The sequence below is a fragment of the Neophocaena asiaeorientalis genome, unplaced genomic scaffold, assembly GCF_003031525.2.
Source record: "Neophocaena asiaeorientalis asiaeorientalis breed wild unplaced genomic scaffold, Neophocaena_asiaeorientalis_V1.1 scaffold118, whole genome shotgun sequence".
NCBI classification, from domain to species: Eukaryota; Metazoa; Chordata; class Mammalia; order Artiodactyla; family Phocoenidae; genus Neophocaena; species Neophocaena asiaeorientalis.
In genome coordinates, this window is record NW_020175528.1 from 4218474 (window position 1) to 4244278 (window position 25805).

The window sequence follows — 25805 nt, forward strand, 5'->3', positions numbered from 1 at the left end:
TTCCTTTTATTGGGGCCATTTCATTTTAATGACATCAGAGCGTAATTGCTAAATCAGGTAGAGTACCTGCCACACTGATACTGCTGAAACCCTTAGACCAGAACTTTGGGCATTTCTCACTGAGATGGCTCTATGTGCCCCACTAACAGTAAACTACCAATTACCTTCTACGTAATACACATACAATATTTGACTCAGATATGTGCACAGACACAGATAGCTATATAAATCTTGTGGATATAAATTCTGAAATTAATTGATTTGGTTTCGTTTCAGTGATGCCTGGGTAATATGAATTTAACGCAAGTTAAAATCATTTTGATTCCTATAGTCTGTTCTTACTAAATCCCTAAGTAAGGTATTAAATCTCACTACCAGTTTGGAAGTGCAGCATAGTAAATTTACCTAGGGATTTTGTTAATATGCAGATTAGGACTCAGGAGGTCTGGGATGAGGCCCAAGACTCTGCATTTCTAAGAAACTCCAGGTGTTGCTGCAGGTACAAAGATGCAACTTAAGTTGTAAGGATGCGTTTAGCGTACGAGCTCTGGAGTCAGTCACGCCTTGGAAAAATTACGCAAGCAATATAAGCTTCATACCTCTCACTTACAAAAAGGGAGCAACAGAAATTATCCATCCCTGCTGTTAGTTGTGAAGATTAAATGAGATAGTAAATGCAGAATGGTCAGTTCAAGGCCAGGAACCAAAAAAATGAACCAAAAAGCTAGCTTCTGTTGAAACTTTTGTTACTTCTACTACCTCTTTGTCAACCAAAGGATATACATTTCTCAGATCTTTTCATTAATTCATTGATTCACCTGGCGATATAGTTATTGACTTTTACTAAAAGTAAGGGCATGATTACCAAGAGGTTAATTCTTTTTTTTTTTTTTTTTTTTTTTTTGGTACGCAGGCCTCTCACTGTTGTGGCCTCTCCCGTTGCGGAGCACAGGCTCCGGACGTGCAGGCTCAGCGGCTCCACGGCTCACAGGAGCATGGGATCTTCCCGGACCGGGGCACGAACCCGTGTCCCCTGCATCGGCAGGCGGACTCTCAACCACTGTGCCACCAGGGAAGCCCCCAAGAGGTTAATTCTATTAGGGAACATAAGACAAGGATAGAAGGGGATAGCACATAAGGTCCAAACTGTGCTAGATTTGACAGTCAAATTCAGAGTGAGCTTATGGTTGAAGCCAGAAAATTGAGTTACCCATGATGTCCTTTATTTCTCTAAATCTGATGAATGGCCATGTCCTGTCAGTTCCATCTCCCAGTTAGCTCTCAAATCCAACCAAGTAGTCTCCAGGTTTAAAGTTGCATCACCTCCTAGCTGCTCTCTTGTTTCCCACCTTGACTTTCTCTCATCCATTTTCATATTCCAATTGGAGTGAATTTTTAAAAGTGCTTATCTCCTGTTGAGCACTCTACAGCCTACAGAGTTATGTCCAAACTCCAGAACAAGGTCTCAAGTTCCCAGAAAAAATTTTGCCCTCACCCTGTGTAACTCCTACTGCTTCCTGGCCATACTCTGGCCCTGGACAAAAGCCAGAACTAAAGTTTCACCTTGCTGCTGGCCTCCCACGTGCTATACTCTCTGCCTGAAATGTCTTTTCTCAGATCTTTTCCTGGGTTCCTCCTTTGAAATAAATGTAAGATCTCATGTTAGAAGTCATTTCCCTGGAAGCCTCTCCTGGCTTCCTTACTGTGCTCCCACAGCTCCCTCTATCTACCTCGTCAGAGCTCTTATCACTCCAGACCCAAGCCTCAAGCAGATCCTCCAAGTCTCTGATCTCTTTGCAGCATTCACTTCTTGCTCACACTCTCTGTAGCTGTGCTTTTCCATGTGTTTATGTGATTCCCTCATGAATGCCTCCCTTGTAGACTGTAAGCTCCAGGCCAGCTAGAAGTGGGCCATTTTATTGCTTTTCAAAGACGGCTAAATTGCAACACTAAGAAAATGAAATGTTGAAAATAAAACCATTTATAATACAACACAATATTCCTAGGAATAAATTTAGTAAAATTTGTGCAAGACTGTTATTGGAAGACTTAAAGAAAACGTACGTAAAAAGAGATATCAGATTTTAAGAATAGAAAGGCAATATCATAAATATGTCAGCTTTCCCTAAATTGACCTATAGACTTGATGCAATTCTAATCAAAATACCAGCACAGTGAGTCAAAGAATCTGATGAGATGATTCTAAAATTTTTACAGTAAAATAAAGAGATCCAAAGAGCTATGACACTCATAAGGAATATTGTAGGGTGTGTGTGGTGGGGCGGAGGGTAAGGTTGTTCCTATTAAATATTGAGTTAATTACTAGAAGGCAACAACGATTAAAGTAGTGTGATACTGTCACAGGGCTAGACAAGTTGATCATGAAGTCTGACAATACTAAGCACTGGTGAGGATGTGGTGCAATGGAAACACACTAGCTGGTAGGGATACCACTTTGGAAAACAATGTGGTATCACACATTCCATTTCTAGTTCATTGTTTAAAGAATCTTTAACAAGAGCCGCAGGTGACTTGTACAAGAATATTCATAGATGGGACTTCCCTGGTGGCGCAGTGGTTAAGAATCCGCCTGCCAATGCAGGGGACACAGTTTCGATCCCTGGTCTGGGAAGATCCCACATGCCGCAGAGCAACTAAGCCCATGCGCCACAACTACTGAGCCTGCGTGCCACAACTACTGAAGCCCGTGCGCCTAGAGCCCATGCTCTGCAACAAGAGGAGCCATCGCAATGAGAAGCCCGCGCACCGAAATGAAGAGTAGACCCTGCTCGCCGCAACTAGAGAAAGCCCACGTGCAGCAACGAAGACCCAACGCAGCCAAAAATAAATAAATTAATTAAAAACAACAAACAAACAAAAATAAATAAAGCTTTATATAAAAAAGAATATTCATAGATAGAAGCAACTCCATCAATAAGAGAATAAGGAAAGCGTGGAATATTCTCACATTTGCATGTTACCAATGACAGTGAATGAGCTACAGCTAAAAACCATAACATGGATGAATCTTAGAAAAGTCATGAGTGGGGGGAATAAAGAAAATGGCTTGATGACATAAAGTATAACACTGTTTTTATAAAGTTCAAAAGCTCATGGAAAGACTATAAATAAAAATTCAGCATAAGATTTACCTCTGTGGATGGGGGGGAAGGAGAATGGGGAGGAGCACACAGGTAAGTTGGACAGTTTTGGCAATGTAGCTTATAGTTTAGTGAAAGATTCATGGGTTTCCATTTTTAAGGTAATTTTCAAGGCCCTGAAAACATACAATAAAGGCCATGTGGCATAACTCCTTAACCTTATTTCTTCTTAAACTGTTCAAGCAAAATGAATAAGCTGCCAAGATCAAGCTTTAGTCATCTCCAAAGCTCTACCCTTTCCCAAAGCACCACAATCAGTCAGACAGTAGTGGATGCAAATCAGGTTTGTTATGACAGCCCTTGGCAAGGGATGTGCAGTCATGAAAGAAACCTCCTCAGCAAGGATGTTGTTGCCTTTACAGCTAACATGGCCACACCTTTGCTTCCACATTCTCAGCATCACTGGTGGGAAACAGAGCAACTGAAATTCTCAAATTAAATAAAACTCTTCCATAATTCTCCACTCTAGCTGAGCAGGGCTCAATTTTCCACGAATGTCATTTGCTTTGGTAGCATAAAATCTTAGTGAGCCACGCTCTCTACCTTATTTCCTTTGAACTTTTGTATATTTTTGCATAAAATTTTATATCCAAACATAGAATGTTATAAGATACTTCTTCGAAAGTCACTTAAGTCATCAGGGTACAGATTCATTATTACTCTTTTCAGAACATCGGGAAGTCTAACAGAGAAGGCTGGTGAGTTAGCCTTTCTAAGGTCAACTTGATTCTCCATCATGTTTTCCTTTCGTAGCCATAGGTTTCACACCAAGTTTTGAGTCCCATTTTTTAATGCCAGCTCTTACCTTGATAGCGCTGAAGATATTTTATAGTTCCTTCCTGTGGTAGAATATTTGCAAGGATGACCACAATAATTTTCCCATCCCTGTATGCATAACGCTTTGTAATGTGACTTTATCACAACCTGCATCAAGAGCTGGAGCCTATTTCCCCATGCCTTGAATCTTGGCTGCTCTTGTGATAATTTGACCAATACAATGCAGTGAAAGTGATATTGCAAGACTTCTGGGACTGAGCCTTAAGAGTCTTGCACTTCGGTTCTCATCATCTTGGAATGCTGCCCTGAGACCATCATGGAAAAAAGCCAGGGCTAGCCTACTGGTGGGTGAGAGGTTACACAGAACAGAACTGAGTCCCCAGACCAACCAGCTAATAATCAGAATCAGCCACCAGACATTAGAGTGAACCCATGTTAGACCACCCAATCCCTGTCAAGCCCCAGATGATTGTGGTCACATGAGTGACCTCAGATGAGAACCACAGAACTGCTCATCTGAGTCCAACCTAAATTGTTGAGCTACAGAATTGTGAACTAATAAAATAGCTGTTTTAAGCCACTAAGTTTGGGGAGTGGTTTGTTACACAGCAACAGATAACTGATATATTTTCCTTATTTTTTTTTACCTTTTATCTGCAAGGGTTGTGGTGTGTGTGTGTGCATGTAGAAGCGGAGCCACATTTAAATCTTCTCCATCAGATTTTGGTCAAATTGAGAAAAATGTTTGACTTTGTGTCCAAGGGTAATGAAGAATGAAGATAAACTAGGTAATTCCAAGACTTGAATATTTCATTTAAAAGGAATCCCATAGTTAGAATCTTTAGAATACATTATTTAATAATAAGACTTATCAGGGAAATTCTTTTTCAGAATAGATTGTTACAATTATTTTTATACTTTTTTTATTATTATATATTTCTCTTTTTCCATATCGACAATCTCACATATTTTGTTCCTTCTACATGATTTTCAGCATTTCTCTTCCTAATTTGGAGTTAGGTTTTATTTGCTTTCCTTTTTGAATCTTTCAGAATTTGTTTACTTTTCTCTGTCCTGTGCTGTCATTCTTATTCCTGACATCTTCAAGGCTGTGATAGAAGGAGTAACGTGGTAACTAATGCATAGATCCATATGGTGCTCTGACAGCTTCACCTCCTTTACCTCCAAACTACATCTCTGATGTTCTCCACAGTCCCTCCCTCCCTACCTTTTGTTTCTCTTCCTCATAAACTTCACTCTCTTTGCTGCCAGAAATACAGCCCGTGCCTGCTGTGATATGGATATGAGAAACCACACTGCTAAGCGGCTCGGGCTGTACTTGACAGATTAGAGATTATTTTTTTCTCATTTGGCTGTGTCAGGGCAGCAGCACATTTATTTTTCTCTTTGACACCAGTGACAGCTATTACTGTGCCAGCTCCGCATCTACAGAGTAAATGAATGCACTGAGGAGGCATGGGGCCTTCTAGGCTGACTCAACATAGCCTCCTGAGCTCTGCTGTGTTGCAGCCTACTGAAAATGGAGTCTCAGAGAGCAGCAGCCCAGACAGAGTCTCAGAGGACAGTGAGAAAAACACGGTTGGGATGGAGGGGAAGAGAGTTGGGAGAAAGAAGAGAGAAGGTGAAGATAGATAAGGGAAGAGAGAGGAAAAACAGAGGGCTTTGTGGTTGATAAGAATTAACCAGGGGATACTGGCAAATACACTCTTGGCACCTTTGCATCTCTGCTACTGCCTGCCAACCAGAGTTGCTCTTATTAAAACACACACAAAGAGAAACAATAGAAGAGTCTGAGTTCCCCAGAAATGGAAGTAAGCAACGTAATCAAGCTGCTTTTATTTATAAATCTATTAAATAGCTCCTTCAACTTGTTTTCCCTTTTATTTTCTTTTTAATACAATTGACACATGCAAGAGAATATATAGAAGATATATGCAAGTTATAAATTATAGTAGTATATTGAATACCTGGAAACCCACTCCAACCCATGAGCCAGAATATCACCAATAACTTATTTCTTCTATGTGTTTCTTTCCATTCCATTCTTTTCCCTGTTTCCCAGAAATTACCACTTGGCTGAATTTTGTGTTCTTAATTCCCTTATTTACTACACATATGCATATATGCATTCTCACCTATATGCATGTATGCTTATGCAACATTGTTTAATCTTGGTCATTTATGAACATTATAAAAAAGGTCTTACAGGACTTGATTTACTGATCTTACCTTATGCTTCCAAGATTCACCTCTATTGTCATTAGCAATTTTATTTCATTGCTTTTCACTGCTGTATAATATTAAATACATTTATTTCTCTTTTCTCCTTTTAATGAAATATGAGTTGTTTACAAGTTTTTGCTATCATATAATATATATATTAATAATATATATATAACTATATATGATAATATATATATTATTATATAAAATTGCTACAAATATTTTTATGCATGGTGCACATGTACAAGGGGGTCCCTAAGGAAAACACTCAGAAATAGAGTTATAAGTTGTACAAATATGTACAAAGTATATACAAATGTATTTATAAATGTTAAAAGTATATACTCATAAATATATACATTGGAATAAATTTATATTCAAGAGTAAAGAAATAATAATAGACAAGGTACTCATGAAGAAGAGTTTCTTTTTAAGATATAAAGACTTATTATGAAGGCATCATAATTAGGACAGGGCGGTACTTGTGCAGGGATAGATTAGAGACCAATAAGATAGAATTAATGGTCTAGAAACAGAAACCACAACACATAGTACAGAAGGAACTGTAGATACTGGGGAAAAGTGAGACTAGACAATAAATGATGTTAGAATAACTGGCTGTCCCTCTGAGAAAGAAAAATTTAATTGGATGTCTACTTCATATTATACACAAAAATCGATTCTGGAAAATGGACTTACGGCAAAAGGCAAAACTTTAAAACACTTTAGAAGAAAATGTCTTTCTGATTCTGGGGTAAGGAAGGATTTTTTAAATAAAATACAAAAATGTTCACCATAAAAGAAAAAATTATAAATTTAACTACATTAAATTTAAGAAATTCTGTTCATTAAGAAACATCATGGAAAAGTAAAAGCACAAGACACAACCTGGGAGAAAATATTTGTGGCATATGTAACTGAATACAGACTACCATGCAGAACATACAGAGAAATCAGGCAAATTGATGAAAATATGGTAAAACAACTCATTAGAAAAATGGACAAAAAGTTTGGTGAGGTATCATATGAAAATATAGTCAACTTCATTAACAATCAGAGAAATACAAATAAAGACCACAGTATAATTTCACCTCACACCTATTAGATTGCCAAAAATTAAGAGGAAAAATTGGTACAAGTGCTTTGGAAATGATTTTGCATTATTTTGTAAAAATGAGTAGTATTTTGCAGACCCTACCACCTGGCACTTCCACTCTTAGGCATGGATACAGAATGGCCACCAAGTCGGGGACCATGGACAAATACATAATAGCTAGTTTATTGTTATTACATTATAGTACATAATAAGATAATAGCAGGCACATTTCCAGACTTTATGGCCACACTGAATGCAGTCTAGAGAATTCTTCAGTTCTAATTAAATATGGAGATATGTGAAATCCTTCCTTTCTCAACCTTCTCTTTCCTTAGGCTCTTGAAAAACATACTTGTTCTTTGTCAACTTCAATCTCTTAGCAAAGCTGATGAAACAGTGAAATCTATGCAGACTCTCTCCCATGAAAAATTCATGGACTATTTAAGGGGGTTGAATGCCCCACCCTGAAGTCCTTTTATGAACCATTTAAGGGTCTGTGTTTCCTGGATTAAGAACTGGATTAGGAATTAAGAACTGCTCTAAATCATTCTCTTCCCAGTGTTAGAGCTTAAGGCACTGAGGTATCACTCGGCCTCCATCTATGAACTAAACCTCTTCAGGTTTTGGTTCTAGACCCTTGTTCCTTCTTCCAGGCTTAGGAGTCAGCCTTTTGAGACTACTGAACCTCAGCATACAGTATCTCATTTAAGGACAGAGCAACAGCGATTCTAGAACCAGCGCCATGGGCACTTAGACCTACAGGTCCCCAGCTCAGCAGGCATGATGACACAAGAGGGCAGTGTCAGGCATGCTTCTGTGGTATATTAAGGAGCCCAGCAGGAAAATCAACATTCCTGAGGAATGTTGATATGAATAATATAAACAACCTCACATTTCTGAATCCAAGTTTTCCAGAGTGAGTTACACAGAGTCCAGCAATTCTAAGCAAGTAAAATGGATTCATACCATCCCTCCAACTATCTCCAGTAAGAAAAGACAGGTTCCATTTCTACTTTGCAATTATATTCACAGCTCATTCTTTTTTTTTTTTTTTTTTTGTGGTACACTGGCCTCTCACTGCTTTGGCCTCTCCCGTCACGGAGCACAGGCTCCAGACGCGCGGGCTCAGCGGCCATGGCTCACGGGCCCAGCCGCTCCGCGGCATGTCGGATCTTCCCAGACCGGGGCACGAACCCGTGTCCCCTGCATCGACAGGCGGACTCTCAACCACTGTGCCACCAGGGAAGCCCCACAGCTCATTCTTAAACATTCAGATTTTTCATAATTGCTAGTCATAATGATAAATACAAGAATCTGAAATTATTGAGGACTTGGTCTGGCATATATAGTTATTAATTGCAAAACACTACAGGAAATGAAACGCGTCATCTTAGGAGGAGGAAGAGGACAAAGAGATTCTAAGTGTGTCTGTTCTAAAGTCAGACTGGCTATGCCATTTAATACCATTTACTTACTGTGTAACCTTGAGCAAGTCTCAACCTCAGCATCCTTGTGTGTGAAATAAGGATAATAATAGTACCTGTCTCATAGGGGCATTATGAGAATAAAATGAGATAGAAGCATAGGTCAGTGTGTGGCACATGGGATGCAATTTAAAAAGTGAGCTAGTTTTAACATTAACATCCCATTCCTCATCATTTAGATCCATGTCCCCTTTGTTTCTTTCTTTCTTTCTTTCTAACTAAATTATTATTTGTTTATTTATTTTTGGCTGTGCTGGGTCTTCGTTGCTGCGCACGGGCTTTCTCTAGCTGCGAAGAGGGGGGGCTACTCTCCGTTGCGGTGTGCGGGCTTCTCATTGCGGTGGCTTCTCTTGTTGTAAGTATGGGCTCTAGGTGCGTGGGCTTCAGTAGTTGTGGCACGCCATGGGCTCAGCAGTTGTGGCTCACGGGCTCTAGAGTGGAGGCTCAGTAGTTGTGGCTCATGGGCTTAGTTGCTCTGCAGCATGTGGGATCCTCCCAGACCAGGGCTTGAACCCGTGTACCCTGCCTTGGCAGGTGGATTCTTAACCACTGTGGCACCAGGGAAGTCTTCCATGTCCCTTTTTTCCAAATATTTTTGAAACTGTGGCATTTGTTTTAATTCCTCATTAACAGAGAAGCTAAAAGGGTATCAATTTCATTGCTCTTGAAGAAGCAGCACTTCATGGGTACTAATGAGTTCTTAGAACAAAAATGTACGTGCTGACAGTAAGCATTAGGTAGGTTGTCATTGTGATGACACATCTGTGTGGCCATAGAGTGGAAACATGGAGTCAAAGATAAAGGAATAGTCCCCAAAGATGAAGGAGATGAATAGCAAAATAATTCAAACACATGGGTTTTATTTAAAAACAGATATGTATTTAAAATATTTCTTAAGTGATAAAATGGGGGAGAAAACTAGAAAAGATGGTTTTATCCTTTAAGAACAATCCATCCTATAAAAAAAATGGTTAAAGGTTTCTTTGACTTTATTGCCAGGAGGATACTGTTAAAATTTCCCATGTAATATGAAAGATGATTTACATCTAATTTTTGAAACAAAATGAAGTTAATAAAGGTTAAGAACTCTTTCATTTAAATGGACCCAATGATCTAAATTACTAAAGCCTCTGAATCCAGCTCTAAAACCAACCTGTAGTTTGACTACAGTGTTTACTTAGAGAAGACCATGACCCACTAGCTGAGTTTTCATTCATATTTCAAAATCACTCTTTGTGACCTTCACATTCTCATAAATTTCTGATCCTGGGGCTTCCCTGGTGGTGCAGTGGTTAAGAATCCACCTGCCAATGCAGGGGACACGGGTTTGAGCCCTGGTCCAGGAAGATCCCACATGCCGCGGAGCAACTAAGCCCATGAGCCACAACTACTGAGCCTGTGCTCTAGAGTCCACGAGCCACAACTACTGAGCCCACGTGCCACAACTACTGAAGCCCGTGTGCCTAGAGCCCATGCTCTGCAACACGAGAAGCCACCACAATGAGAAGCCCGCGCACCGCAACAAAGAGTAGCCCCCGCTCGCTGCAACTGGAGAAAGCCCGCGTGCAGCAATGAAGACCCAGCACAGCCAAAAATAAATAAATAAAATAAACAAATTTAAAAAATAAAAATATAATATATTTCTGATCCTGGGCTTCATGGCCATCTGTCAGTTGACTCTCCAGTATTTTAGTTCCCACATTCTCTTACGTTGCTCAGTGAGACTTACTCTCTAACTTAGAAACTTGCACAATATTCCCCATACCCACCAGGACTAGTGCACTTGAGAGTATGGAAAATCCAACTACCTCATCCCTCTTCACTAAATGACTACCCAGAATCTGCCTCCTTTATAAAATTATTCTCAGAGTCCAATCTAACTGACTGTCCTGAATCCCTCCTCTTGCCCATTTTATAAACAGAACTGCATAAACTCAGGCCTCCCCCTTCTTCCCCTTAAAAATGTGGATTTCTTTTAGATAGGGTTCCCTAATAAAAAGCTCTCATGTCTGTGAGAACTTTTAAAGGGATAAACGAAGAAACAAGGGGCATGTTAGTAAATCTTGACTGATTTACACCATTTTTTCTTTAGTTTAATATTCTAAATGCTATTTTTTAGTGATACCAATACATAGAAGTAAAGCACATTTTTTGGCATTAAGAATTTGACTCTGGAGCCAAATTCTTTGGTTACTAATACCAGCCCTATTACTTACACTGTGTTATTCTCTCTGAACCTCAGCTGTCTCAACTGTTAAGTGAGGATAATAACATTATCTACTTAATAGGATTATTTGGAGGATTAAATGAAATAATCCATGTAAAGTACTTTTAAAAAGGGCATGGTACATATTAAGCACTGAATAAATGTTTGTTGTGTTGTTCTTACCACCATTAATTTATCAGAAAATATAACTGGTCATTTTCTAAGACTTAAGTGTAAGTCTGAGTGACTCACAACAGGAGTCACCAAATTATGAAAGTGTCTGTTCAGTCTGAATTTAAGTGTGCGCCTTTCTTTCAAAATTTCTGATTGTATCTGGAGAACAGCATCAAAATAAATGATTATTTCTCATTGTACAGTACCCCAAACAATTGAACCTACCAATACTCTTCCTCTATTTCTGCCCATAGCATAAGTGTGGAGTCGCCCATCATTTCCTAGGGGTTGAATCCAATGGACCTATGCCTATCCCACTTGACCTCTCCTGTGTTAGACACTGTCCACCCTCCATCTACCTTTTCCTTTAACTTCCAGATACATTCCCTGCTGGTTTGCTTCCTGTTTCTTGGGCCCAGTACTTAGTTCTTTGTGGGCACCTCTTCCTTTCTTCAACTAGTGCTGTTGTATAAGTACCTTCCTTTCTCACTCCACATACTTTCCCCGGATGACCTCATTCTCTCAAGATTTCCACAAGTTGATAGCTCCATATCCACCTTCACTGCCACTGCCTAAGGCTAGGTCCTCATCACTTCCAACCTAGCCTGGAAATTGCCTCTAAAATGGTCCCCTTGCTGCCTTTTTCCCACTTCACATGGCCACCAGAATGTCCTTCCTAAAGGATAAATCTGACCTTGTCACGTTCAAGCTAAAGCTCTTCAAGGGTTTCCCTTACCTTGCTGGATAAGATCCTAAAACCTTTAAACTATCTGACCCTTCTGCACTTTAACCTAATGACCCACATTAGGAAGGCACCCTACAAGTTTTTGTTGTTCAAACAAGGAACATGGTTCTAAAAGTTTTGCCAGGGCTGTACTTTTTATTCAAATCACTTTTCATTATAAATTATTGATCACAGCTTTAAAAATCAATTAGAAGAGTTTCTCAACTCCAGTAAATACATATCACTAGATCTCTTGAATTGAAAATTTTAAGAACAAGTCAATTATATACAATGCGTTAAGTGCAAGCATACACACACACACACACACACACACACACACTATACATTATTGTGCTTTAAAACTAGATGTATAGATTTTTAATAATAGTAAAGTGTATTATATCAATGCATACACTTACATATACTTAAAATCAGTTATGCAAAGGAAACAGAATAATAATGAAACTGATTATGCCATAATTTGACAGCATTGTCCACAAGTTTAGAATTTGCATCTACTGTAAATCTCAGATTTCCATATTATAGAACTGCTAAAGATCAATCTTGCTATAAACTGATAATCAATCATTTGTAGAGTCCACACATCTCAGAGTCTTGTGTCAATGTATAGGAATAATATTAGGTATGTATAGAAATTCAAGATAAATTGCTAAATGAAGAGGTGGGTGATGGAAAGAGCTACTGGATCAAGAGAAGAAGTTCTGAATTTTGTCCTGACCAAGGTCCTACTTCTCATAGATGGTGAGACTGAAACAGTTAATTAGCCTTTCAAGATGTTACATTCCTCCATCTTCAGAAGGAGGGGTTTTAATTACACAGATCTCTGAGGCCCTTGCCAGCTTTGAAATTTGGATATTTAGCTATAGCATACCCACAGAATAGAGAAGCGCCCCCCTTGAACAAGCTTTGAGAAAGATCAAATCCACTGTGACTCTCAATCACAAACAGTTGATAGATCTCTTAGTTGTCCAGATTTTATAAGGCTCCCCAGTCTACATCTCTGCAAGCCTCCACCTTCAGGTGCTAAAATCTTCAGCTTCCTCACTGCCTTAACCATGCTGGACATTTTCATATAATGTAGCCTGAGTTGTTCTAGGCTTGAATCAATAAAAATTTAACAGAGATTCAAAATACCCCACCCCCCCGCTCCCCACTTTTAAGTCCAATTATTGAGAGCTCCTTAGCCTTCCAGTGACACACACTAAATATTTTGTAAGGAAAAGGCTGGATGAGTGACTAATGTGTGTTTTTAGCCTCAGTTTCTTGTGTTAGGGATGTAACAGCTGTATGCAGTAAAATTCCAGGGTAGAACTGGCTGTATCGACAATTTAAGACATCCATGCCATTGTAGTCATAGCAGCTGTACATGTTTTCTGCAGTGGAGATTTAACGTATTGGATAGGATTATGAGTGAACTGGATTGGCTTCACTATTTTGTGCCACATTTTGTTTTATGATGAGCTGCAAGCCAGAGTCTGTATAGTTAGACTTGGGGCTTAGCAGCAGAACCAATAAAATATAATGAGGAAAAAACAAGTCTGCGTCCTACAGTGTATCCCAGCAGTAAACAACTCTGCTAATATTTAGAGATGTCTGTCTCAGACTGCTCTCTTGTAAACTTTCCCTTAGAAAGAAAACCCTTAACGTATAGCTACTATTTTACTCCTATCAACTATACACAGGTAAGGTTCTGCCAAGAAGAAGGAAAACGAATGCAATGTGCGTATCTGCATTATTTAAGCCAAAAAAGTCAACGTGCGTCACATAACTCAAACCAAATTATCCACATTCCCTAAGTCAGAAGTTCAAAACTCACAGAGAAAATCCAACAGTCTAATTCTAGTTTGCTTTGATTTGAACACTTGTGTTTGTCAGAAGACATGCAAGCCTTGGAATTGAGTCAGAAAAATGTGTAAAGAGGTGATATACTGAAAAAAATAGACAATTCACCCAGTCAGTGTGAGTCCAGGAAATGTGAGATTCCTCCCACATTTCGAGAGCACCGGCCCTACAGCCTTCTGGAACTTGAGCTCCGAATGTCACTTACCCTATGACGATACAGGAGATGGCAGTTCCCAAGAAGGCATATGTTAAAATAGATCCTAAGTTCTGAAAAAAGTGTCTCTGGGGAGAAAAAGATACATTTTATATAGTACGTCAGCATTTTTTTTCTTAGTGTTAACAGGAAATAAAAATAAATGCAATAAATTGCCCCACCCTTCCCTCACTGTTTAGGCAAATTTTGTTTTTGGAGCATCAGTTCCTGGCCCTATTGTACAAATAAGGCTTAACTGATTTACACAGAAAAGGACAGAGGTTTCCAAAAAACAGGGGAAAAAATACACCTGGAAGGTGACAGGGTAGAGATGAGAGAAACTACTGCCAGAACTGGCTGGACCTGAGAGAGAGGGAAGGGACTGGAGCAGTGGCCATGCAGGATTCTGGGATGATTAAAGGAAGACAGAGTTTTTCAGAAGTTTTGTTGTCACTGAAACCCCTTTAGCACTTTAAATATACTATTCTAAAAGATTTAAGTTGGGCTTCCCTGGTGGCGCAGTAAGTCCGCCTGCCGATGCAGGGGACACGGGTTCATGTCCCGGTCCGATATGCCGCAGAGCGGCTGGGCCCGTGAGCCACGGCCACTGAGCCTGCGTGTCCGGAGCCTGTGCTCTGCAACGGGAGAGGCAACAGCAGTGAGAGGCCCGTGTACCGCAAAAAAAAAAAAAAAAAAAAAAAAAAAAAAAGATTTGTCTTTTGACTTTTATTGGATCTCTGATTTACAGTTCTTCTGAATGTGATGAAACAAAACCTTAATTTATTCTAGTGAATTTATTTTAATGAATCACACAAAATGATACCTAGTCTTAGGGCTGGGGATGAGGAAGGATGACTGGAATAAGTCTAGCTTTCTAAATCTTTTCAGATGCTTGCTTGGGAAAACTCCCTTCCCGTTCTGTAAGTGGCATCTGAGTAGCCAGAACTGACAGAAAGAGGGAGCCTGGAGTACACAAGAAAATCAGGTCTGTGCTGAAAAAGCAAAGGCTGCTGGAGCCCACTGGCCTAAGGAGGAGAGCCCTAGGAATCTCTGGAGTGGGTGGTGGGCAGCAGAAAAGCAACTGCACTACCTCTGCATCTCAAAACTCATTCAGGCCAGAACCTCACTCTGCAGCACTTGGGATGCTAGCACCTAAACTTTTATGTGAATTACTAATTTAGGAAATGTGAGCATTCAGGCTGCACCTAAGTAATGTTTTGCAAGTGCGTAGAAACTGCAAAACCAGACTTTGTCTCTATCAGCATCAACAGCTGAGTATTAGCAAAACAATCTTAAGTTTTCACCCAATGGGTGATGGGTAAACCCAATGTAATTAACAGCAAACTCTTTGGTTATAATCATCTAGAATAATATTGCCCAGTAGAAATATAATGTAACCCATATATGTCATTTAAAATTTTTCTAGTAGCCACATTAAAATAAGTTTTTAAAAAGTAAAATGAGGGCTTCCCTGGTGGCGCAGTGGTTGAGAGTCCGCCTGCCGATGCAGGGGACATGGGTTCGTGCCCCGGTCCGGGAAGATCCCACATGCCGCGGAGCGGCTGGGCTCGTGAGCCATGGCCACTGAGCCTGCGCGTCCGGAGCCTGTGCTCCGCAACAGGAGAGGCCACAGCAGTGAGAGGCCCGCATACCGCAAAAAAAAAAAAAAAAAAAAAAAAAAGTAAAATGAATGTTGATAATAAAATGTTTTATTTAACCCAATTTATTCAAACATTATCATTTCTGTATGAAATCAATATAAAACGTTATTGAGATAATTTACATTACTTTTTGATACTGAGTCTGTAAAATCCAGTGCATATTGTACACTTAAAGCACGTCTTCAGGGGCTTCCCTGGTGGTGCAGAGGTTAAGAATCAGCTTGCCAATGCAGGGGACATGGGTTCGAGCCCTGGTCTGGGAAGATTCCACATGCCACGGAGCAACTAAGCCCGGGTGCCACAACTACTGAGTCCGAGCACCATAACTACTGAAGCCCGCGTGCCTAGAGCCCGTGCTCCACAACAAGAGGCCACCGCAATGAGAAGCCCGTGCACCTCAATAAAGAGTAGCTCCTGCTCTGCACAACTAGAGAAAGCCCGCGCACAGCAATGAAGACCCAACACAGCCAAAAATAAATAAATAAAATAAAATAAACTATGATAACTGTAGAAAAATGGCTGATTAAAACTCCCCAAATATTAAAAAATAAATAAATAAATAAAAGTTAAAAAAAAAACCAAAAAAGAAAAAGCACACCATTCAGACTAGTCACATTTCAATGGCATGTGGCTATGGGTTAGTATACTGGACATAGCAGGATTTAGAAGAATTCTAAGCATGTCAGATTTGAATCTGTATCACATATGATCTAAGATAATGATATTCTTACCAAATAGGCAAGCCCATAAAATAAACTAATTTTTTTCATTAGTGCTGGCAAAATACTCTACTTAATGATAAAAGAAGAAAACAATCACTGTACATTTACCTTCTTTAGGCTATATCCGGCATGAAATATAATTGGCGGCAGTAAAACATTGAAGAAGATTTCTGGATCAAATGTCATCTGCCAGAACAGAAAAAAGTATAGTTAAGAAGATGCTCCTTTGGACTACTAAAAATAAGTTTAAAAAAATTGTTATAGTCACCCTTGCTAAGGTTGTCTGAGGCATAATAACATATTAAATTAGCAAAGATGAAAATAAGAGAAAATGGAAACTTAGAAATTCATAATTGAACACAACTATAAAGTAATATATTAAATGTAAAACTTTATTCTGTAGCTAATAAGAACATCAAAAAAACCTCAATGAAACCTCTCTAGGCAAAGAAAACCTTTTCCTTTTCCTTTGATTAGTTATTCATTCCTCATATTTTCAATGTTTTTATTCTATTTTATTTTTTTCTGGTTGAGGAGATTGGTAGTGTTCCAACATTTTAGCTCTGACAAGGATTTATCTAAGGTTTTCCCAAATAAAACATTTTTAGAAATTTAGTCTTACTTTTCCCACTTTATCCCACTCTGAAGTTCAAAATATTTTCTGGACTCTGGAAAAACACATTTGAAAGTGAAACTGGATTTTTCTAGTATTTGTTTATTGGCTTTTACTTAAATGTTAAAATAAACTTGGCAAAAAATTCCTTGGTGTGAAATGCAATGAAATGAGATGGAGAAATTCTTGAATCCAATATCTGCTATTTGCTGGGTAGTCTGAAAATGTTAACTCATTTAATCTTTAAAACCTTCCTTAGGCTCATTCTCTTCTTCCACACTTGCCCTCTCTCTCAATCTCTCTCTCTCCCTCTCTCTCACACACACACACACACACACACACACACACACACACTCACTGCCATTCATGATTTCACCACTAAGCCTTCTTACCATTATAGCACTTGTCAAAATCTTTGAGATGTATGGGTTTCACAACTATACTTTCTAATTTCCTCCCCCTTTTTGCCTGAATTCTTACTCATCTCTGAAACTGGATCTCAAAAGCTACTCTTCTCTGAAACATGCTTTGATTTCCCAAGTCAAAACTGACAATTCTTTCTTCTATGCTCTTTCAGCACTTTGTACCCTCCCTTGAAGCATATGTGTTTCATAACATATTTTACATGATTATTGGTTTCCGTTTGACTGTTTTCCCAGTTAAATTGGGAAGCCATCAAGGATCACAATGATGTCTTAGTCAATTCTGTGTTGCTTTCATCCCTCCCAGTGCTAGCCCATTGCTCAATATATATTTGCTAAATTGGAAAAAAAAATAATTGCCTTTGAGAGACAAATCTATTAAAATGGAATGAATTACATATATCCCTAACAACCTTACACATTACAGGTAAGAATTACTTAAGTAAAAATTAAGAAAAGCCTTTCTTAACTCCCATTTTTTACTTGGGGCCTAATTGAGCATTGCCAGAGTCCCTCTTCGCTTTTCTGCATACTGGCCCCTCTACTCTTCTAATATTTGGAAAGAAATATTTCCAAATATTTCTAATATTTGGAAAGGGGGGAAGTAGGAGCCACCTAACTCAGCTGGGCACCCTCTCATAAACCTAGTTATTCCCTCATTGATGCTACAACTTCTTATACCAGTGAGCATTCAGATAGATCAGCTTGGCCCATCCCCAACTCTCTGTGCCAGTTTCTTCATCTTGAAAATGAATACAATAATCTGGTACCTAATTTTAAGGTGGTTATAAAAATTAAATGAATTAATACTTACAAAGCCCTTGCAGCGTTGCCTAACATCTAATAAGCACCTTTAAGTATTTATTACTAAAGAAAATGAAATATCTGAATTAATATTTTGAAGTTATACTATTTGAAGAAGTTGCCCTATTGTTAGGAACTCTTGAGTGTTACAACTGTGTAACATTTGGGCAAAGATATTACTTTTCCTTCTAAGTTTACTCTTTTTTCTAAGATTATCTGAAACACCATTATTGATCTATTTTTGAGGCCTCTTTGAGAGTGTATCAACTGCATATTTGAAAGTTTTTAGCAAAGAGATGTATTTCTGAATTCTGGAGGAGAGAAGCAATGCAGCCGTGATCATCTGGAAGACAGAATTACAGTGGCACAACATCTTGGACAGAAAAATCCCTCGCCTCGGCAGTTTTTCTGCAAAAATCAGGTTAATCACTCAACCAGAACATTTCAATAATCAGAATGCCCCATTCCCTGCATGCAGGTTAACTAACGTGTTATTGAATTATATTTTCTGGAGCAGCCAGATGAAACTGGCAGGCTGAGAATGGCATGCAGCGTACGAGGATTTATTTGTATATACAAAACAGATTTGTGTTCCTTTCAGACTTGCTATAAGCTTAGGAACTGCTAAATCAGAGTTCTGGGAGTAACTCCAAACCCAGACAATTACTCAGAAATGGCTGGATCTGCCGCTGCACCAACCTCCAGATGGCGATTCCACATGTCATTTTCCTCAGACTTTGTGTTCAAATCGTGGCCTTGGAGGTGAGACTGTTTTTAAGGCCCAAACAATTAAAATTTTTCATTATAGTATGAGGGAGGAAAAAAACCTAAGACAGGTGTGAAAGGGAAGAGCAGAAAGTTAAAAATCTTCCAGCTAAATACATTAGTCTTAAGATACAAATTTTATAGACCAGCACTGTCCAGTAGGACTTTCTGTGATGTGAAAATGCTCTATTACTGTCCTGCCCAATACAGGAGCCATGGGTCACATGATCTATTGAGCAATTGAATTGCAAGCTACTGGAACTGGGGACTGAAATTTTTTTTTTTCCCTGTGGCTATTAACTGTTGAACAGTACATTTATAGACAGTTACTAGAATTTAAAAATTCAGACCATTCAATTCTTAGATGGTTTATCGTCTCATATAAGGAATGGCTAATTTGGAGCAACTGACCTGAGACTCAGGTGGTAGAATTATGGATGCTTCATGAAAACTGTGAGATTTTTAAATACTGAGATTCAATTCTTAAAATACTAGATAATATGAGACAGAAAAATACCAATATTTTCAACTACTACAAGGATGCAGTAGTTTTACCTATTAACTCAAATACGCACTGGTATTCGGCTAGGAATGGCCTGGACATGTTGATAGAGATAATCAACTTGAAAACTTCCAAAAGCAGAAAGCAAAGGTACCAAGTTTAATTCTCATCAGAAGGTTATAGATACAAAAATTCTGTTTGGGGCTTCCCTGGTGGCACAGTGGTTGAGAATCTGCCTGCCAATGCAGGGGCCACGGGTTTGGGCCCTGGTCTGGGAGGGTCCCACATGCCGCGGAGCAACTAGGCACGTGAGCCACAACTACTGAGCCTGCGCGTCTGGAGCCTGTGCTCCGCAACGGGAGAGGCCGCAATAGTGAGAGGCCTGCACACGGCGATGAAGAGTGGCCCCCGCTTGCCACAACTAGAGAAAGCCCTCGCACAGAAATGAAGACCCAAAACACCCAAAAATAAATTAAAAAAAAAATTCTGTTTGGTCCTGAGTATTAAGGCATCCAGCAACTCAATATGAACTATCTAGGAAGAAATATCAGTGTTCTAGCAACTACTAAATAAATAAGCACTAAAAGAACCACTTTAGTAGGGGACTGTGATTTATGTGGCATATTACTCCCAAAGAGGCCTTTTAAAAACATAGTTTCATCAACTCTGACAGCATTCCTGAGTGGTAACTGGCAAATGCAATTATCCCCTTTTTCCAGAGACAGGAGAAGAAATGAATGGCATGCCCAGTGTCAATGAATGTGTCAGGGATATTGCTGGGAATTGGGTGTATCTGCACGGGCAAGCTAAATGTGTGCTTTCCAAGGGAGAACCAGGCTAATATAACTACTTAAAGCAAGACTTAGGAGTGTTTAAGAGAAGTTGGGACTCAGAAGTAGGCTTTCATTATTTTGGCAATTCCCAATTCCTTTGGAAAAGTAAAAGTGGTTAACACAATAATGCGTTTACTTATCTTCAATGCTTTGTTCATTAGAAATCTAACAAGCCTCTTCTCTGTTGCAAAGTTCTTGAATATATATGATAGATGGACTGAATCCATGAAGGTTATAGTCAAAAGAAAGACGCTGTGTAGTTTCAGTACAAGGCACAGGGTTACATTGTAGTTCATGGTTCTCTAGGACAGAGACACCACTCTGGGCTTGCTAACCCTGCAGGGAGGCTTGATATTGAAGCAGCATATGAGCTGGGTTTTGAAGGATGGGTAGGAGCCTCTCCATGGGGCACCAACATACAGAACCATGCTCTTTTGTCTGCCCTGGAAGCAGTGGGCCAGGGTTCACCAAGCCACACGGGAAACTGGCAGCTTCCTGGAGTTTCAGTTATACTTGATAGCAAGCAGTTTGAAATATTTTAAATATTTTTAAAATGCAGATATATTTAAAAGTGAAAATCAAAACCTGTATGCATTTTTAATGTAAATATGAGAATTCAAAGAAAACTTGGCTTGCTCGGGGGAGACAGCTTAGGGATATATATAGAGACAACTCAAGGGTGTGTGTTTCCTTTCCTCTGCCCTAAGTTTTGGTATGAAAAGCACCAGAGGGGGAGAATGGAGAACAAATTCAGAATATCTGATGAAAATATACCGCCTACTAATTAGATAAGCTTACTCCACTTAATCTCTCTGAGGCTCAGTTTTATCATTTGCAATATGGGCATGCAAATGCCTACTTCCTAGACTTGCTTTTGAGGATTAGATGTATTAAGAGGTGTAAAGTGTTCTACTTGGTACCTGACACTGATTGTTTCTCAAGAAAGGCTCACTACACCTGAATTGAAATGGAAGAAATTGCTGAAGCAATGGGTTAAGGATTGGAGGCACAAGGCGCACTTGGGGAACAGAAGTAGAAAATGTAGACCTCCTGAGTGATGTGGGAGGAGGTTAAGGCCTGGCTATGCATCCTGCCCAGACTATTAACCTCTCTAACCCAGCGGAAATGAACTGAAACTATATTCATTCAAACACGGAAGAAAGTAGAGATATTTTGCACAGCAGGGTTAAACAACAAAATGGCTATTGGGAGTATAAATTTGTATAACCTATTAGTAGAGTAATTTAGCAAAAGGTATCAAAATGTAAAATATCCATAACATTTGTTTTGCTTTGTTTTTGAAATTTATTTATTTTTGGCTGCGCTGGGTCTTCGTTGCTGCGTGCAGGCTTTTCTCTAGTTGCAGGGAGTGGGGGCTACTCTTTGTTGAGGTGTGCGGGCTTCTCATTGCGGTGGCTTCTCTTGTTGCGGAGCACGGTCTCTAGGCGCGCGGTCTTCAATAGCTGTGGCTCGCAGGCTCTAGAGTGCAGGCTCTGCAGTTGTGGCACATGGGTTTAGTTGCTCCGCGGCATGTGGGATCTTCCTGGACCAGGGCTCGAACCCGTGTCCCCTGCATTGGCAGGTGGATTCTTAACCACTGCACCACCAGGAAAGCCCAGATATCCATACCATTTGATTCAGCAACACCTCATCTGAGAATTTATCCTGCAGATATGCTTGCACATGTGTAGAATGACACGAGGGCAAGAGTATTCATTGCAGATGAATAAATGGGAAGAAAGAAAGCATTGAGGATGATTGAAAAATTGACTGGTTAAATAAATCACAATATTCAGCTGACCCTTGACCAAGGTAGGGGTTAGCGGTGCTGACCCTCCATGCAGTCGAAACTGGGTATAACTCACAGTTGGCCCTCTCTATATGAGGTTCTTCCCTTTCCGCAGTTCCTGCTTATCCACGGTTCTGCATCCACAGATTCAACCAACTATAGATCATCTAGTACTGCAGTACTTGTTATTGAAAAACATCTGCATATAAGTGGACCCACGCAGTTCAAACTTGTGTTGTTCAAGGGTCAACTATAATCTGTAAAACTGAATACTATGCAACTGTCAGAAAGGCTGAGGAAACTGTCTATGAACTGATATGGTTGCTTTCTAAAATTTGCTGTCAAGCTCAAAAAGTAAGGTGTAGAACAGTCTGTCTGGCATGTGTAACAAACACTGCTATGGCCTCACCACACCCCATTTTCTTTTTGTCCTGGCCAGACACTTAGACCACATTTCCTTGTAGTCACATGGGGCCATATGACAAAGGTCTGGCCAATTGAATATGGATAGAAGTAATATAAATAATTTCCAACCCTGGTCTCTAAAAATCCCCTAAATCTTCCATGTTCTCTGTCTTTCTGCCTTTGTTAGCTCCTGTAGAACATCTGGCAGAGGTCCCAAATACTAGCGACTGGCAGAACCACTAGATTAAAGGAAGTTGGGAATGATTAATGGCCCCTGGAGAAGACTACAGTGGTCCCCTCATGGCCCAAAGGCCACACTGGATTGGAACACAAGCAAGAAATAAACCTTTATTGTGTTAAGTCATAGAGATTTCAGGGTAGTTTGTTAAAGCATTTGGCCTATTCCATGATTTGTGTGGAAAAGGAGGACATGTAGAATATTTACCTGCATATTATAAATATGTGTGTGTGTATATATGCATATATATACTATTGTCTATTGCATATTATAAGTTATACATATATATATATATATATATATATACACACACACACAATCAGTTGCTTCTGGGGAGGCCAGGGAGGAGAACTTGGTGGCAGGAAGTATGGGGGTTGGGAGAAGGGTTTTCTGTATGTACTTAGTGAGGGACAACTTTCTTTGCCCTGGCTTCATATCTATGGATACAGAGAGGACTGCTGCTTAGAGCAGGGCATCCCAGCATTTTTGCCATCATGACACACACACAGAAAATGAGTATATTGGGTCAATGGGGTAAACTGTGGGGAAATTAGGGTCCTGATGAGACTACTCAGGGATGAAAAGATGAGACTAGGACTCTGACCATCCTCAGCCTGAGGATGAAGGGATTGATATCTCATGGCACACCTGTAACCCATCAGCACACCAGCTGGGGAGCGCTGTACAGGATTTAACACTCCTGGCCCTGGTCCCACCTTTCACTCACTCTCCCTAGGAAACAGAGAGTGACTAGTCTAATTGGTAAGCTGGAGTAAATGAACTGAGTGTGTGCATCTCAGTTCCCTCTCTCTCCGTGTTGGAACCGGCCTGCTTGCTCAAAGTGGATGCCCCCGGCTCCTCCCAGACCTAGGGAAGGCTCGTGCTGTCCAGCTGGATCCGTGACTGGGTGGGTCAGTCTTCCTAATTCTGGGGTGAAAGACGAGCAAGCCAGCTTACAGAATGAGACTCATTATTTTACCTAGCTTTTGCTCTCTGTCTTTCTCATTCCTGTATCTGTGTCTCACCTAGCTATAAAATCAGATGGGCAACTATACTGCAACAACAAAAAGTCTTTTTTAATAAATACTATCAAGTTAAAAATCAGATGGGCAAAAGAAATGATATTGAATAATGTCTTCAAGATGCCAACCTACCTTTTTTGTACCTTTTGAACGTTAAGCCACATGAATGTATTACTTACTTAAAAAATAAATTAAAGTCATTTAAAAAAAAAAAGGTGTCTCATGTAGATTAGTTTGAAGGGGCCTCAAGTTTAGCCTGGATGAAAGGAAACCATTGTCAAGAACCAAAATGAGCACAAGGTAATGACAATGTGAATGAAGGTGACTGTGACAGAATGGAAAGAAAGGACCAAACCCAGGAGACATCCATTCATTCAACAATATTTACTTAGAGCAAGTAAGATCAGGACAAAGAATGGTAAGGATATAAGTTTAGGCAGGTAAGGAAGCCATACAAGCAGCAAAAAGATAATGAATTACTGTTTTTTAAAAATGGGGAGAAATCCTGCTCTTGACATTCAAATCTGTGGAACGGCCAGGTTAGGAGATAGTTATTCACAGTGAAAAGCATTCTTCCATTTTTCCAGATGGTTTCCTACAGAGCTCTTATATGTGGCAGGGACTCATCAGAGAAATAGGCTTTACCTCCTGTAGGCTGTTGTTTAAGAAATACAGAGTGCCACAGACACACAGGCTGTCAGAAGGAGAAGCTGCCTTAGACGTCACCCAACTTAGGGGTCTGCAAACTGATTTCTGCCAATCCCTGGGCTCCACGGAGGGAGTGGTGGTGATGGGAAGTGGAGACAACTGCGCTGCATCCACCCTGGCTCTGCTCTCCAGGTTCTGCCTGAGCAGTTTTGATTTCACCTGTTTCACACATTGTGAAGGATTTTCAGATTTTCTTTGAATGAAGTGTTCCTCTGCTAAAAAATGTTTGAAACCCTGACCTAATGTTGTCCCCCAGAAAGTTCAAGGGACATGTGGAAAATCACAGGATCACTCAGAGGCACCACTGAACTTTGAAATCCTAAACCAGAGCTGTTTCTCTTTTTACTATATTTATATTCTTAATTTTGCTTCAAACAAGTTTTAAATGATGTGTCAGAGTTGAAGACCCTTCCCCAGAAGTGACCAATACCCTGAAGTTAGAAAGTGTTTTCCTTCCATGACTGTATTCTTGTACTTCATATACATGTATCCATAGAAATAATTAGTATTATTTGTGTATTTTTAAATTTTACAGAAATTTAGCCATAACTAGCCTTTTGTATACTGCTTTATACATTCAGAAGCGTTCTTACAATTTACCTACATTAATACATGCGGATCTTGTCTATTTGCTTAAACTGCTGTATAGCCTTCTGTTGGATGAATATATCACGATTGTTTTTTCCCTTCTCTGATAAGAGAATTAGGGCAATTAGGTATTTTCCTATTTTCACTATGACTAAAAATAATGCAATAGATATTCTTGTACCTAAGCCTTTGCATACATGTGTAAATTTCTCTAAAAGAGGAAAATACATAGCAGTAGAACTGCTGGATGATAAGGTATACGAATCTTCAACCGTAGTAGGTTGAAGTAACTTTAAAGTGGTTACACCGTTTACACTCCACAGGAAAGTATAGGAGTATTTCTCTACCTTCTAGCCAACACTTAGTATTGACAGATTTCTAATTTTTACCAGTAAGATATATAGGAGCTGCTACCACATTACTGTTTTCTTTGCATTTCCCATTACTAATGAAATAAGCATATTTTCCTTGTTTATTGGTCTTTTGTGACATCACTTTAGTGATTTTTTTGGATCATACCTTTTACCCAGTATGGCTTTTTCTTGTTTATTAGTTCTTCACACAACCTGATTACTATTCTGTCTTGGTTATTTACACTTCAAATACATTCTTCTATTCTCTCACCCCCTTAAACTTTTTAACATTGTTTTTTAACTTTGTCAGTGGTGTCTTTTCATGCAAAAGTTTTTCATTTTAATGTAGTAAAACTTATTCCAATTTTACTTTGATTCAGCTTTTGGTAACTTCTTTAAAAAAAATCTTCTCTTATCTTGATGTCATAAATATATTTTCTCCTAAAGTTTTATAATTG

The 25805-nt window shown here is 39.4% G+C and overlaps 1 protein-coding gene across 1 annotated transcript in view; it reads right to left on the minus strand.

Moving 5' to 3' along the window:
• Window positions 1–25805, minus strand: part of SLC9A9 (solute carrier family 9 member A9) — a 532106-nt gene that overhangs the window by 472121 nt on the left and 34180 nt on the right. The window contains exons 3-4 of the mRNA XM_024769140.1: window positions 16414–16491; window positions 13935–14011 (exon numbers count right to left, since the gene is read on the minus strand). Coding sequence (XP_024624908.1) covers window positions 13935–14011; window positions 16414–16491 — 155 coding nt within the window. The remainder of the gene's footprint in view (window positions 1–13934; window positions 14012–16413; window positions 16492–25805) is intronic.